Below are 15,905 nucleotides of genomic sequence, written 5' to 3' on the forward strand. Positions count from 1 at the left end.
ATTATTTTGTAAATGCAAGTTTTTTAGTAGCTCTAGAAACATTTTTAAGAAGGAGTGAATTCCACCTCATCCCATTTTTTTTTAAGTGTAAATGCTTTTTTATAAGAAGTGAAATCATTTGCTGGTTGTTTATTTTTTGGTACAACCAGAAAATAGTGGGATATTGATTATGGGAGGCTTTGATGGTCTTGGGTGTCAGCTTAAGAGTCCATAGATGGGGAGGTTTTTATATCCTGTAATATAAAGCATGAATGGCAGTTTGGAGTCAGTTGTGCATTTAATATGCCTTGAACATTTTAAATTACTTCTATTCCCACGTTTTTGGTATAATTGTTTCCTAAAGAAGCCACTCCTTGATCTCGGCTCTCCCTGTCAGGAGGCCCTGCGCTCTGTCACATCTTTGGTGTGGCAGTCCAGTTTTCTTAGTAACTTTGTGAATGTGCTGTGAAAGCCTGACAATTGGATTATGTAGTATATACATTAAATTGTGAATTAGTGGGACTTTAATGTAACAGCATATCAACATTTGAAGATATTGATACTTGATACTCTTGAGGAAAATTAGCCTCCAAATTTTAAGCTGGAAAGTCACTGGAATGTTTAGAAAAGAATCACAACTACATGACTTTACATTTTTGGTACGTATATTAAGAATTGTGTACAAATTGAAATGTCTGTGTACTTATCCTCAAAAGAAACAATAAAATCTCAATTATGAAAAAAAAAAAGGGGATGGGGGGACTCGTTCCCGGCCCTGGTTGGGGTCGTGCAGGAGGCAGACACTTAATGTGTCCCTTTCATGTTAATGTTTCGCGCTCTCTCTCTTCCTCTCTCCCTCCCACTCTATCTGAACAAAAGTGAAAAAATGTCCTCAGGTGAGGATTAAAAAAAAAAAAAAAAAGATTGGGGGTAAAATCAAAGATATATTCTACCAAAGAAAATATACAAATGGAGCCTTGGCCGGTTTTGCCCAGTGGTTAGAGCATCGGCCCATGGACCAATGAGTCGCGGGTTCGATTCCAGTCAAAGGCACATACCTCGGATGCGGTTCGTCCCTGGCCCTGGTCAGGTCATGCAGGAAGCAACCAGTTGATGTGGATCTATCACCTCAATATTTCTCTCTGTTTCTCTCTCTCTCCCTTCCTCCCATTCTGTCAAATGATAAATGGAAAAATATCTTCGGGTGAGGAATAAAATTAAAAAAAGAAAATATACAAATGGCCAATAACCACATGAAAAGATCCACAACATCATTAATAATTAGTGAAATGCAAATCAAAACCACAATGAGTCTACCTCACACTCATAGGATGGCTGCTGTCAAAACCAGAAACCACAGGGGTTGGCAAGGATGTGGAGAAACTGAGACCCTTGTACCCTGCCGGTGAGAATGTAAAGTGGTGCAATCACTGCAGAAAATGTATGGTAGTTCCTTAAAAAATTAAAAATACAATGACCACGAGATATAAAAGAATTGAAAGCAGGATCTCAGAGAGGTACAGTCGTCCCTCACCACTTCGTGCCTCGACTTTCGTGGTTTCACTCTATCACGATTTTCTCAAATATATTCATTAAAAAGTTGATCGAGACAGTGAAAATGATACAGTAAGTGCTCAGTTGTCTGAGTCAAATTATACACCCCTGTATTACAATTAAAATTAAAATTACTGTGTGTATGGACTGTAGGCCTATGTATTCGAGCACCCCAGGAACTCTTCAACGCCAGGTGCAACCGGTGGTCTGGAACGGATTAACTGCGATAAACGAGGGACGACTATATTTATACACCCATGTTTACAGCAGCATTGTTCACAACAACTGAAACATGGGAGCACCCAAGTTGCTTGTGTCCATCGACTGATGTGTGGATAAGTAAAACGTGGTGTACAGCCCTGCCAGGTTTGGCTCAGCAGTGGAGCGTCAGCCTGAGGACCAAAGAGTCTCGGGTTCGATCCCCGCTCCTGTTCGGGGTCATGCAGGAGGCAACCAATCAATGTGTCTCTCTCACATCAATGTTTCTCCCTTTCCCTCTCTCTCTTTCCCACTCTATCTGAAGATGAATGGAAAAGTATCCTCAGGTAAAGATTAAAAAAAAAAGATGTGGTGTACCTATACAATGCAGCATTACTCAGCCTGAGAGAACAGGGAAATCCTGTCATATGCTACAACATGGACAAACCTAAGGACATTCTGCTCAGTGAAATAAGCCAGTCACAAAAAGACAAGCTGATTCCACTTATACGAAATACTTTAGTCAAAATTATAGACAGAAAGTAGATGTTGTTGCCAAGGGCTAGGGGGAGGGAAAATGGGGAGCTAGTGTTTCATAGGTACAGAATTTCCATCTCACAAGGTGAACAGTGATGGGGATGAGGGTGGTGATGGCTGCACACCATGAGAGTGTGTTTGAACCTACCCAACTGTGCAGTTAGAAGCACTTAAAATGATAAATTTTATGTTGTGTATTTTATTACAATAAATAAAAAAGGTCTGTACCATTCACCATATGTAATTTATTTCTTAATTAAAAAGTACATAAAAAGAAAAATCAGTTCCAGGTGGACTATAGACCTAAATGCAAGGCTCGGAAACTCTAGCACATGAGAACACTTCAGGTGCTGGAGTGAGGAGACTTCCCAGACAGGCACAGAAAGCACCAGTTGTGAAGAAAGGCTGACAAGTCACACTGCATGAAAAACTGAGAACACCTGTCCATCGAAAGACACCATATGTGAGTGAGAAAGTAAGACAGAGGAGAAGGGGTATGTACCAAGGTTGTTGCCAGAATACATTAAGGTGTCCTATAAATCAGTAAGAGAAAGACAAAACCCTCCATACAAAATGAGTACAAAATGTGGGCAGATCCTCAATCAAAGAGAAACTCCTGACAGCCACTGATGATATGAGAAGCTGCCCAACCTCATTAATAATCAGAAAAATAGAAACTAAAATTGTAATATCATTACGTCCTCGCCAAAATGGCTACTCTAAAGTCTGCTGCCCGGTGAGGGAGAGGATGCACTGTGCCAGGACCCTGTGTGCGCTGCTGGCGGGTGAGACTTTGGAGAGCAACTAGCTGAGCAATGCCAACCTGTGCTCCAACCCCCAGCAGGCACACCCTGCCTTATACCCCAAAGAAGCAGGCGTCACCCCCCAGAGACACACTCAAGGGGGCAGCATGGTTCTTAATGACTGCAGACAGGAAGCAACTCAGATGCCTGTCAATAGTGGGGCGGTCATGCAATGGAAGACCACAGCACCAAGGGACACGGGGTGTGGCGGAGGCGAGATAGGGAGGCTGAGGGAAATGGGTCAGGCACGACTATTCCTTGTAGTTCAGAAGGAAAGCTCAGCATATTGTTCAGGTGCTGAATGGAAACACTGCACAGAAAAGCAAGAACGTAACGACTACAAATGTCAGCCTGTGGGCAGCAGGCAGGGGTTCCGACGGGGAAAGGGCACGAAGGACTTCTGGAGTTCTCTGCTTTGACCTAGGAGATGTTATACCAGAATTTTCTATTTTAAAAGAGCTGAAGTGGCCTTGGCTGGGTCAGTTGGTGGGAACGTCAGCCCGTACTCCAAAAGGCTTCGGGTTCGATTCCCAGTCAGGAGGTTGCGGGTTCGATCCCCAGTTGGGATGTATATAGGAGGCAACTGATAGATATTTCTCTCTCTCTAAAATCAGTAAGAACATATCCTTGGATGAGGATTAATTAAAAAAAAAACTAAAGTGGAACTTTTTTTTTTAATCCTCACCAGAAAATATTTTTTATTGATTTTTAGAGAGAGTGGAAGGGAGGGAGTGGGGGCAGAGAGAGAAGCATCAATGAGAGAGAGACACATCAACTGGTTGTCTCCTACAGGTGCTTCACCCAGGACCGGGGATCAAACCTGCAATCCAGGTATGTGCCCCTGACCGGAAATTGAACCCGTGACCCTTCGGTGTTTGGGCTCTAACCACTGAGCTGCTGGCCAGGACTGAAGTGAAACATTTTATGCATCTTTTTATGCATCTTTACGTATCCCTCTGTGTTTTTTATTTTTCACTATTAGAAATTTATTTTTGCTTTTTGAAAAAATAAGTTTTTATTGATTTTTTTAGAGAGAGGGAGAGAGAAACATCACTCGGCTGCCTCCTACTGAGGACTGAGCCCACAACCTGGGTATGTGCCCTGACCAGGAATTGAACCAGGACCTCTCAGTCCATGGGACATCGCTCAGTCCACTGAGCCAGGCTGTTTTTGCTTCTTTAAAGAATCCAAGAAGATGCCCAGCTGGTGTGGCTCAGTGGTTGAGCATTGACCCATACACCAAGAGGTCTTTGGTTCAATTCCCCGTCAGGGCACATGCCCAGGTTGTGGGCCCGATCCCCAGTGGGGGGCATGCAGCAGGCAGCCAATCGATGTTCCCTCTCATCAATGTTTCTCTCTCTCCCTCTCCCTTCTTCTCTCTTTAAAATCAATAAAGAAAAAAATCAAAAAATCCAAGAAGCCCGAATTCCCCTCATCAAACTCTAGGGGGCAATGTCCTTGCAAGAACCCAGCTTGAGAAGATCACTGAGGATGCATTCAGCCCAGTCCACACACACTAAGGGAGCACCCAGATGCAATGTGAGTCTAAGTCCCGTCCCTGTGTGACACCCCTACCGGGGTCAGAGAAAGAGGAGCAGGTCAGCACAGGTCTGGGAAGAAAAGGGAAATTGCTCTGGACCAGCCACAGGGAACAACTTGTCATGGAGAGTGCTGACAACACCAGGGCCTCAATCATAACGTACCCCAAGGAGTGCCGAGGTCCTCTGCAAGTCTTCCTGGTTCACCTGCATGCAGTGGCTTTCCATCACTGTGTCCAAAAATGAAAGCAGATAAAGTTACCATCAGCGACTCTTTTCCATGAAAGGCAGCGGGCAGGAGTGAGCACCTGCTGCGAGCACACCTTGGCCAGGTGACCCTGAGGGCCAGTACTGAAGCCCAGCCGTAGTGGTAGTGAGCATGGGGACACGCATTAGCCAACTATACTCTGGATGGCACTTTGTCCCTGCCGGTCAAGGGAGCTGGGCAAGGCTCTGCTGCCCTGTGCCCATCAGGACCTGGGCAGAGGGGGGGACTGAGAGGCCAAGGCAGAGGAGAGCCCAGCCAAGTTCCTCTAGGGCAGTGGTTCTCAACCTTCCTGATGCTGCCACCCTTTAATACAGTTCTTCATGTTGTGGTGACCCCCAACCATAAAATTATTTTTGTTGCTACTTCATAACTGTAATTTTGCTACTGTTATGAATCGCCATCAAAAATATGTGTTTTCCGATGGTCTTAGGCGACCCCTGTGAAAGGGTCATTCGACCCCCAAAGGGGTGGCGACCCACAGGGTGAGAACTGCTGCTGTAGAGGGTTCTCGTGAAGGATCAAAGGACATCCCAGGACCCCGGAACTGCTGACACATTCAGCACACAGGCAGGCCCTCCCCGCACTGCTGCTCTCAGGAGCCAGGAAGTCAAGAGGCGATGGTCCCTTGGCCAGGGCACCTAGATCCAGGCAACATGTCAGAACCTTCTGGTCCCTCTACATCAAGAGGTGATGTGGTCCATCCCTCTGTTACAGAAAGGGGAAATAAAGGGCTCGCCACCTCTTCAGTGCCCATGTGATACTCTACCTACCCCCAAACAATGAAAAGAATTCTCTAGAAAGGTTGGCGTTACATCATCGCGGCAGCTCACCTGCCAGAACTGGTACCAGAGGAAGCTCCAGAGTACAGAAGAGTCGCCATAAACCATGAGCCTGTTTGATAGGAAGAAATATCACTGTCACTTTTAATTTTTCTATATTGATTTTAGAGAGAGTGGAAGGGAGGAGAGAGAGAGATAGAAACATCAATGAGAGAACATCGACTGGCCGCCTCCCGCATGCCCCCACTGGGGATTGGACCCACAACCTGGGCATGTGCCCTGACCAGGAATCGAACTGGCGACCTCTTGGTGCAGGGTCAACACTCAACCACTGAGCCACACTGGCCGGGCACTGTCACTTTTACATCATCATTTCTGCCTGCACTTTGCTGAACAGCCTCCGGACTTTGCTGAGCTAGAGCTGAGGCCATGCCTCCAGTGGACAAGGTTTCCCACCCCACAGCCCCTATAAAAGCCCCATTCCCTCCAAGTGTCCTACTGTATTACCAAGACCTGGTAGAGACTGAGAAACAGAACAGGCTGCACTCCCAAGTTTTATGTGTAATTTAGGTACTTGTGGACTTTTAGACCCATTTTAATTCAGAACAGGTAAACTGAATTCACAAATACTTGACTAGAATTTGCATGGACTCCACAGATAATCGTGAGCAGTGAAATCTTCATAGTGGGTCATGCCCACCAAAGCAGGAAATACCTTTCCACTTCTCAGGTCACCTCCCATGCTCTTTCTCAGCATTTCCATCCTTGTTATCTTGCCCGCTACCATCTGAGGGTCCTTGGCCTTGTGGGTTCTTCCACCGCCCTCATGTTCTCCACTTGCCCCTCCAGACCCTTCTCTGCCCTGCTGACGCCCTCCAGGCTGCATCACCTGGGCCCCTCTGCTCTGGGCAGCAGGAGGGGACAGAAGTTCCTCTCCCCACCGCCCAGCGTACTGCGGCCCACTCCTCTGCCTGCAGCACAGCTTCCACCACCCACTCCTGACCTGCATCCCCTGCAGGGTCACCGCTCTCCCAGGTCCTGGTGCCAGCTGGCCCTTCAAGCCCAGGGGTGGGAAAGGTCCCAGTCAGCACCTGTTCCTGGAGGCTTCTCCATCCCATGCTGGTCCCTCACCCCTGTGCTCACTGTGTACACAGTCCCTTCATTCAACTCTTCTTGATCTTCCCAATGTGTCCATTTCACCATTAACTAAAATTACTCTTAGCTTTTATGTTAACTGCAGCATTAGAAATGTTCCAACAAATGTTACAATTGTTGTCAACCCAGAGAAACATTTTAAAAACCTCAGGTCTTATCATCTGACTACTGTCTCATGAGTGATGTAGGTTAACTTGGCCTCGGAACTCAGTGTTTCCCGCACATTCATCGCTTCCTGAGTATGGATGCAAGTGACAGCCAGCTGGATGACCAGTGAGCTGCTCACCAGAAGCTACTAAATGCCTTGCCTTCAGCTGGGAACACAGCTCCATCGTAAGCCTGTGGAGTATCCTCAGGTTCGCACATACATTTTGATTCTAAAAAGATCAAAAGAATTAAAAATCAGGCAATGACAGCCACAATCTAGGTAGGGACACAACTCTTTGCATTTTACTAGCAAGGTCTCATAGTCTTTCCACAGCAGATATCACATGTCTGTAGCATCACCCTTCACTTCAAGTAGATGGTCCCATACTAAGGAATGTACCTTTGTTTTGTTTAATCCTCACCCAAGGATATTTTTCCATTGATTTCTTTTAGATAGAGTGGAAGGGAGGGAGGGAGGGAGGGAGAGAGAGAGACAGAGAGAGAGAGAAAGATTAAGAAACATCGATGTAAGAGAGACACACCAATTAGTTGCCTCCCACACAACCCTGACCAGGGCCAGGGATTGAACCTGTAACCTAGTTATGTGCCCTTGACCGGGAAATGAACCGGAGACCCTTTCGTCCGTGGGTCAATGCTCTAACCACTGAGAAAAACTGGCCAAGGCAGGAATGTACTTCTTCTTTTTTTTTTTTTTTTTTAATCCTCATCTGAGGACATTTTTTTTTTTGCATTTATCTTCAGACAGAGTGAGAGTGAGAGAGGGATGAAGAAAGACAGAGAGAAACATCGATGTGAGAAAGCAACATCGAGTGGTCGCCACCCACATGACTCCAACCCAGGCCGGGGAAAAACTGCAACTGAGGTACGTGCCCTTAGCGGAAACCGAACCCAGGACTCTCTGGTTCACAGGCCGACACTCTAACTGCTAAGCCAAACCTGCCAGGGCAGGAATGTACTTCTTATTAGCCAAATGCAAGCCACCTGTCACCTGACACTTTCTTCCCAACCCATTTTTTGTTGTTGTTAATCCTCACATGAGGATATCTTTTTCCATAGATTTTTTTTTGAGAGAGTGTAAGGCGGCGGGGCAGTGGGAGACATTGATGTGAGAGACACATCTATTGGTTGCCTCCTGCACATGCCCCAACCCCAGGGGCCAGGGATCAAACCTGAAACCCAGGTATGTGCCCTTGACTGGGAATCAAACCCGTGACCCTTCAGTACATGGGTTGATGCTCCAACCATTGAGCCACATCAGCCAGGGTTCCTCAACCCATTTTTCCCCTCATTCTACAGGCAATGAGCCACAAAGAAGCCAAGCGCCCAAAGTGTGATTACATGGTGGCTGAGACAGAAGGCTGTGGACCTGGCCTCTGGGCTACCACAGCCTCCGCCCCCCACGAGCAAGCTGAGGAACCACGCCGCCACGCTCCTCCCTCACCATCCATTCCACACACACACAGGGGCCTGGAGGGGACAAACAGGATCTGTGTTCAGCTGACACACAAGTTGATGGGATAAGCCACAGTACCCCGAACCCAGTCTAATCCTCCCTCCCGCCACTGCCCGGACTCTAGACAGTGGTTCTCAACCTTCCTGATGCTGCGACCCTTTAATACAGTTCCTCATGTTATGGTGACCCCCAACCATAAAATTATTTTTGTTGGCTACTTCATAACTGTAATTTTGCTACTGTTATGTCTTAGGTGACCCCTGTGAAAGGATCATTCGACCCCCAAAGAGTCTAGTGAGTCAGATGCTTCTCTGCTCCAGGCCCCATGGTAGAGACAAGCCCCTACATGTGGCAGGACCGGCTGCACACACACTGGCTTTGTTTTCTCGTCAGCCCTGGGCTTGGCTACCCATGAACGGCCGTGGGGGGGCACTGTGAGCCCATCCACATCCACTCCCGCCACCCGCAGGTGCCATGCAGCTGCCTGCAGGAGCAGCACCCCCAAGCTTCCCACATAAGATCGAGCTCCTTGTGGCCCAGCGCCGCATCTCCTCCTCCTTCTCAGGTGTGGCCTTGCTGCTCCCCTACAGGAGCCACTGTCTCTCGTGATTCTGGACTGTTCCCATGCTGCCCTCCCCCTGCAGTCCTCTTTCCCCTCCCTGAACCGTCCGCAGCCTCTCAGAGCAGCACGCGGTGGCCCACCCCACCTCCCACCGCGTGCAGCGCAGGCCTCCACAGTGGACGCGTGGCTGGGCGGTGAGATCCAAGGGAAGTTCCTGTGAGGCTGGTGTGGATGAGGCCTGAGCAGGAGCTTTGTCCCCTCAGCGACTCCCACACCTACTCACACGTTATACTAGAAAGAACCCAGATTTTAGGGTCAGAGATCCGAACTTTGAACCATGGCCTCATGTCAACCCTGGTGGGCAAGGCGTGTTGTATGAACCTTTCTGCGCCTCCACTTTCTTACCTGTGAACTGGGGCTGATGAGACAAGTGGGCAACTCCTTTCAGCACTAAGATCTCAGCCTCTGTTTGGGGACAGCATGGAGTCTGGGTAGGACTGCTAATCTCATGCTCCTCCCTCCCCTCCAAGGGGCAAACATGTGATAGTGACCAAAGGGACACATGATAAATAGGTCGTGGTTCACTGCTGGCCCCAGGCCTGTGGCTCCTGCTCCCTGCGTCCTCAGAGCTGCCTGGTTCCTGGCTCCCTAAGGCCTGGTTCTTCTTTTCCTCCTAGTCTATGAACTAGCCCATACCCCTCTCACAATTTTTTAAATTAAGGGACAGTGAGCTTCTGTATTTCAACCCCAAGTCTCTATGAGACACAGAGTCTGTGAGATGAAGGGTAGGAAGTGAACATCCCCAGTTCAGGGTGGCAGGTTCACATCACCACCTACTTTGCTCTCTAGGTTGCCACCCTCAGCACCAGTGTCCCACCCACCCTCAGCACTGGTGACCTGTACCGTTAACTTCCATCCAGGAGGCCTACAAAGAGGGACCCAGCCCTGGCCAGTTTGGCTTTGGCGGTTAGAGCGTCAGCCCTCAGACCAAAGAGTTGCAGGTTCAATTTCAGTCAAGGGCATGTACCAAGGTTGCAGTTCAGTCCTGGCCCTGGTCCGGGTTGTGCAGGAGGCAACCAGTCGATGTGTCTGTCTCACATCAATGTTTCTGTCTGTCTCCCTCCAACTCTATCTGCACTCTATTTGAAAATAAATGGAAAAATATCCTCGGGTGAGGATTTAAAGGGGGGGGGGCAGTTGTAGCCCCTGCTGCTCCCACTGGGACACCTGCTGAGGGGCCACAAGTTCCAGAGCTTCGAGCACTCTTGCCTGTTCAGACAGTGGTCCCTCAGGATTGGGTGCACACGCGAGAAGGTGGCTGTGGACTGAGCGTGGCCACCCCAGGCCCTCTGCCACACTGCCACATCACCAGCACTGAGGGCTTATAAATAAGCAGCTCTCCAACACCAGGGTCCAGCGAGAAGATCAGCTGTGAATGGGATTCCCCAGGAACAGTTCTACAAATAGAAATCACCCCGCCTTATTCATATCGACCAGAAACGTCAGGACAAACAGCATTTGTGCCAAATAAGTAAAAGTGAATACTGGCAATGTTCTTTCTACTACTGGACTGTCTCTGAAGTAGAAAGAGTTTCTAGAGAAAAGTTAGGGTTGTATTAAGGTTGATAAAATCTTTTCTTAAAACAACTCACCACAGTATTTCTTGAGGAGTTTCCATATGTGCTGCTCACTTTAACTGCGACGGGGTTTTCCAAGTATTTTGCCACTAAATCTTCAAAAGAGGGTGCAGCATCGCTAGGATCTATAAGCCACGCGGCAATTCTGGGATCTAGCCCTACAAAATCAGCAACTGAAGAGAAAAAGTTCATTTAACCATTCTAAGATAATGAGGAACTGTACTTTTCTCTGCTTTTACAAGGTTCTCAAGGTTCAAATTAATGATCATAGTATTACCATCCCCTCAAATTACAGAGGTAAGAACCAAAAGATGTTCTGTCAATACTAAGGAATTTCGAACCTTTGATAAGTGGCCTCCACAAACCCAGGCTCTACAAGGCCAATCTCCATGGGAATTGATCCCAAATACCCAAAAGGGGTGGAGACTCCAAGCTAACTTGAAATTTAGATATTTCAAAATGTTAAAAGAGATCAAAGTCAGCAGCCTCACCATACCTCCTGCCTTCTTTCTCTCTTTCTGGCTCCCAGGCCTCCCACAGCCCCAGGCACCTTTCCCTCTTCCCCCTCCCTCCCTCTTTGCTTCTCAATGGCCAACTTAACTGCTCCTTCCAAGTCGTGCCCTCCCTCCGTTGGCCTCTCACACAGCATCACACATGGAGTGTTCAAGAACCCAAGTCTCATGGGCAGAAGACAGTGGTAAAGAAATGCCTGAGCACACAGCACAAGTTTCTGGGGAGGGCGAGCAAGGTGTACGAGGACACGACGCTGGACACTCTGGGCACGCGCCCTGCCACAAGCATGTCCTGTGGGATAGCTAGACACGTGAAAAGAGCCAGGGAGACCAGCCTGGGAGCCTGGGAGGTCATGTCCCCCAAGTGTTTATGTGCGAGACGTATGTACAGGTGCTTTTTACAAAATAAGAATATTTGCTAAATAGGTACATTTTAGCACCAGAGTATTTTAGACATAGAGGGGGAGTTATAAAGGGCTGGGGAGCTGATAAATTAAGAAATAAATCTGAATTGTAATTACTTTTCAAGTTCCTTTAACATCTTGAATTGTGCGGCACAAAAGCAAGGCATCCGCCTTCAAACAACACTGCGTCTCGGACCACATCACATGACACTAAATGCTCTGGCATCGCTGCCCTGTGCTCACTGAGAGGTTCACATGTACTGAAGTGGCCGGGGCCCTGGCCTTTTGCTTGCTGTCTGAGAAGTCTCGGGTGTTGGTGCTCTGGAACTCTGGATGGGAGGAAGTGGCTGCCTGCCCTCCAGCTATGGGATCTCACAAACACTGGTAATGCTAACTGACCCCCCAGGGCTTCTTCATTCTATTTGCTCTTCCAAAACTCTAATGTCCCAAAATTAAGGGTTGTTATCAACATATATTTTTGAAAATCCCTGGGGAAAGTCTGACAGTGCTGGAATGGTCTGGGGGCTGGTCCCTATAAACTCTTATAATGAGTAAACTGAAGGCTGCCAGGATCAATTCGACACTAGGGAGAAAATGCCAGTAGTTGAAAGAGAAATTCCAACAAAACAAATTTTAAATGAGCTAAGAAAATAGCCCGGCTAGTGTGGCCCAGTGGTTGAGCATCGACCAATGCACCAGGAGGTCGCCAGTTCAATTTCTGGTCAGGGCACATGCCCAGGCTGTGGGCCAAATCCCCAGTGTGGGGCATACAGGAATTGGCCAATCAATATTCTCTCTCATCGATGTTTCTATCTCTCCCTCTCCCTTCCTCTTTCTCTAAAATCAATAAAGAAAAAAGAAAATAATAAAATCCATGAAAAATAAATAAATAAAATTTGGAAATACTTAGAAACTAGGTAACTTAGACAAAGAAAAATTGAACAAAGAAAATGAAAGAATTCAGGAAAGGGAAATAAAAATAATTTTCAGGAATAAACATATTTCAGAAATGAAAACTGGCAATACACAAAAGCAGATATATGTAACAAGTAACGCCTTAAGTAAAAAAAAAAAAGAATGGAAACGAGGAATTTTTAAATAAAAAAGAAATGAAGAGATCAAAAATAGCCCTGGCCGGTTTGGCTCAGCAGTTGGAGCGTCGGCCTGTGGTACAGAGAGACCCGGGTTCGGTTCCCGCTAAGGGCACGTACCTCGGTTGCAGTTTTTCCCCGGCCCTGGTTGGTCGTGAGGGTGGCAGCCACTCGATGTGTCCCTTCACATCGATGTTTCTCTCTCTCTCTTCCTCTCTCTCCCTCCCGCTCTATCTGAACAAAAAATGGAAAAATGTCCTCGGGTGAGGATAAAAAAAAAAAAGAGATCAAAAATAGACTCTAAAGTACAAAATATGAAAGGTAGACAAGAAGAGTTAATATATGAGATAGGAGTTCAAACAGCACAAAAAAGACAACCAACATGATGTAGCTCCTGACAGAAGGACACACCACCATGTAGGGTTAGCTTAGAGTTAGGGTTAGGGTCAAGGTCAGAGTTATGAAGCAGCCTTGCCCTCCTGAAATCCAGCATGAGTCTGATCCAGCCTCTGGATCTACCTGCCAATTTACAAGGCAGAGAGGAGAAAGGAGAATATAATTGGCAAGAAGGGGATGTAACCGCAAAGTCCAGACTGTGGGAAATCCCACAGGGCAAACAAGCTGGCTGCATCAACAGCGACAAAATAATTGCAAGGACGTGAAGCAGAGAAAGAGGACGCACAGACTAGAAGAGACAGGAAATATACCACACCTATTCCAGGTATGGCTCTCAGTTCAAACAAACTGTAAAAAACAAAGACAAACAAACAAAAGCATTTAAAGACAACTGAGAAGTACAAACCTTGTCTAGCTATCTAATAACATCAAAAAATGAGCGCTGATTTAGGGGAGATAATGGTGATGGCATCATCTTAGAGGTGAAATCCTCGTACTTCAGTCATATAATTCAAGTATTTATAGATTAATTCATCTGAGGCTTGGGATTTGCTATAAAATAACCCAGGGGGTGGGGGCTTTGAAAATGGGGGCAGTTGTAGAGGAACGAAAATGGGACACAGAGATCACTGCTGAGGTGGGTGTTGGTGTTCTGGAGGGGGGTCTCCAGTTCTCTGAATGCACCCCCAGGGGTCCAGCAATCCGGGTCAGTTCTGACACTCCCAGATTTGGAGCAGACCCTCAGATGCAGCGCTCGGCCGCACCAGTGTCCCTCGGCGTCCTGTGCTGCCACCCGTCAGGTGGCAGCTTCCCGACTTACCATGCTTCCAGCTGCCGTCACCACCAAAACACTGCAGCACTGTTCTCACAAAGTCCTTGGCATTGAAACAAATGACAGGACATTTGCATTTCAGTATTTGAAACAGCATGTTCCTAGAAAATGAAGAGAAATTCGCTGATTTAGACACTATAAGAACTTTTTTTTATCCTCATTCGAGAACATTTTGCATTTATCTTCAGATAAAGTGGGAGGGAGAGAGGGGGAAGAGAGAGAAACATTGATGTGAGAGAGACACATCGACTGGTCGCCACCCACACGACCTCAAGGCCGGCAGGGACAAACTGCAACCAAGGTTAGTGCCCCTAGCAGGAACCGAAAATATGACTCTGGTCCGTGGGCCAATGTTCTAATCGCTGAGCCAAACTGGCGAGGGCTAATTAAGAACTTCTGACTTTGGAAAAATATTAGTAGTGCTCCACTAACAGCTATCATGGACATAGTACTAGGTTGCAGACATTCTTCTTCTAAGGGCTTTACATACATTAACTCAAAAATCCTGTGAGGTAGGTATCACTTATTATCTGTGTTTTACAGATGATGAAGCTGAGACACAGGACGCTAAGTAATGAACCCAAGGTCACACAGCAGTTCAGGCAAAGCCCCATTACCTGCAGACAGAGACCCAAATTCCTGAGCAGAGCATACATACTCTGGACTCCTTATAGCCGGTCTAACTCGACTCCAGCCTGCGTACCCAGCACAACCTGCAAACGCTCTCCCCTCTGTTCACACTGAGCTCTCTTCCCTCCATCGCCAGACTCTGCTGTGTCCTCTCCCACTCCAGAGTCACTGCACATGCTGTGTTCTTGCCTAAGACCCTCCTCCCACAATCACCGTGTGCAGACGGCACGCACACGCGTCACAAGGTGCTGCATTGACACCGCAGCACAGTCCATCAGGCGGGCACGAGATCCGCTTTACAGACAAAGAAACGAGGCCCAGAGAAAGTAGACAATTTTCCAAGTGCTAACTGGCAAGTGGCAAAGCTGAGCTCTGAGACCCAATCTTGCTGTGCCTGGGCCCACGCTGTAAACCTCCTCTGACAGTAACGGCATATTGAAAATTCAGAAAAACATTAAACAATGTTTACCTGAAAAAGTGTAAACATCTTTAGAGATGTATTCCTCTACTGTAAGAATGTCCCAAGAAACATTTGGGACACACTAACACTAAAAAATTTGTTGCTTATGTAAAATTCACTGATTTTATTTTATTTATTTATTTATTTATTTATTTATTTATTTATTTAGAGACAAAGGAAGGGAAAGAGAAATAGAAACATCCATGTGAGAGAGAAACATCCTTTGGCTGCCTCCTGCATGCCCCCCACTGGTGACTGAGCCCACAACCCGGGCTTGTGTCCCGACCAGGAATCAGGAATTGAACCAGGACCTCTGAGTCCATGGAATGATGCTCAATCCACTGAGCCACACCAGTCAGCCTCTTATCTATAATTCAAATGGAGTGTTCTGCATTTTTATTTACTAAATCTGACCGCCCAACACATGGAGTGTGAAGCTCTTGTGAAAAAAGTTGGGCCTAAATAATCAGTCTCCAGAACTAAACTCTGCAGAAAACCCGAAGGAAAGGAGAACACGTTCAAGAACCCCACAGTGAGGAAACAGAGAAGTCCAGGAAGTGGGACCTGGTGCAACATGGGGTGAGGGGTCAGAGGATGCTTTCCCTGGAGGAGGCAGAAGTCTGACTTCTATACAGTATGTCACATGAGCCTTGTGGGTCCTGAGCCAATTAGTCAAGTGTAGAAGGACATTTTTGAAGCAAGCAGGTGACTGAATTTGACCGGGGTATTTTTTTTTTTTTTTTTTTTGGTATATGCCCCTAGTGGGAACCGAACCTGGGACTCTCTGGTCCACAGGCCTACACTCCAACTGCTGAGCCAAACCGGCCAGGGCCGACCGGGGTATTAAATGTGTCTGAGAATGACACTGTGGCTGGGTGAAAAAATCTCACGTTTTACAGCTGCATCACTAGACACATGACATAAAACAAGTCTGGAAATTTCCTCAAGC

General features: G+C 47.1%; 1 protein-coding gene across 1 annotated transcript in view; it reads right to left on the reverse strand.

Moving 5' to 3' along the window:
- Positions 1–15,905, reverse strand: part of POLN (DNA polymerase nu) — a 134,899-nt gene that overhangs the window by 91,693 nt on the left and 27,301 nt on the right. Inside the window, exons 6-10 of the mRNA XM_036279945.1 lie at positions 13,855–13,967; positions 10,647–10,804; positions 7,120–7,188; positions 5,708–5,768; positions 4,775–4,839 (exon numbers count right to left, since the gene is read on the reverse strand). Coding sequence (XP_036135838.1) covers positions 4,775–4,839; positions 5,708–5,768; positions 7,120–7,188; positions 10,647–10,804; positions 13,855–13,967 — 466 coding nt within the window. The remainder of the gene's footprint in view (positions 1–4,774; positions 4,840–5,707; positions 5,769–7,119; positions 7,189–10,646; positions 10,805–13,854; positions 13,968–15,905) is intronic.

The sequence above is a fragment of the Molossus molossus genome, unplaced genomic scaffold (genome assembly GCF_014108415.1).
Source record: "Molossus molossus isolate mMolMol1 unplaced genomic scaffold, mMolMol1.p scaffold_m16_p_1, whole genome shotgun sequence".
Lineage (NCBI taxonomy): Eukaryota > Metazoa > Chordata > Mammalia > Chiroptera > Molossidae > Molossus > Molossus molossus.